Source organism: Fibroporia radiculosa, assembly GCF_000313525.1.
Source record: "Fibroporia radiculosa TFFH 294 genomic supercontigs, scaffold21365, whole genome shotgun sequence".
In the NCBI taxonomy this organism is placed as follows: domain Eukaryota; kingdom Fungi; phylum Basidiomycota; class Agaricomycetes; order Polyporales; family Fibroporiaceae; genus Fibroporia; species Fibroporia radiculosa.
The window spans coordinates 4,459-4,883 of record NW_012133020.1 but is presented as its reverse complement, the minus strand read 5'-3'; the positions used below and the strand labels follow the sequence as shown (position 1 = coordinate 4,883).

The 425-nt window shown below is 45.4% G+C and overlaps 1 protein-coding gene across 1 annotated transcript; it reads right to left on the bottom strand.

The window, feature by feature from the left end:
• Positions 1-212: 212 nt before the first annotated feature.
• On the bottom strand, positions 213-367 carry FIBRA_09271 (uncharacterized protein; the record flags this gene model as incomplete). The annotated part of the gene is made up of 2 exons (XM_012321588.1): positions 213-254; positions 314-367. The coding sequence occupies 2 exons, from the start codon at positions 365-367 to the stop codon at positions 213-215; spliced, it is 96 nt and encodes a 31-aa protein (XP_012176978.1).
• Positions 368-425: the final 58 nt, after the last annotated feature.

Sequence of the window (425 nt, the reverse complement as noted above, 5' to 3'; positions counted from 1 at the left end):
CATGGTGATGGCTCACACGTTAGGTATTCTTAGATAGCCAATAGCATATTCAGAGCATCAGTCAGCCTAGGTGTTAGGTGTACTACCAGTAGTATTTGGGGGCTGGTCCCACATGTATAAATACCAGAGCAATACAGCGTTGAGAGGGCAGACTTGTTATACTCATCTACCTTCGTCAACTTACTCATCCTCTACTCTGTGCCCACCAGCACCTATAGCTCAAGCCCCGCCTTCAAAGTTATATCAACTCTTAACTACTACAAGTGAGTAGTGAGGGTTAGGGTTAGGAGGAGAGTCAAGTATCAGACAATACTTTGACAACAGTACTGGTAGTTGGAACCGTTGTACCACTGGTCGGTTCTTTCATTTTTGTTGTAGGCGTGGAGTTTACTGAAGCAAAGGAGGTTCCTTGCCTGTGACCTGGT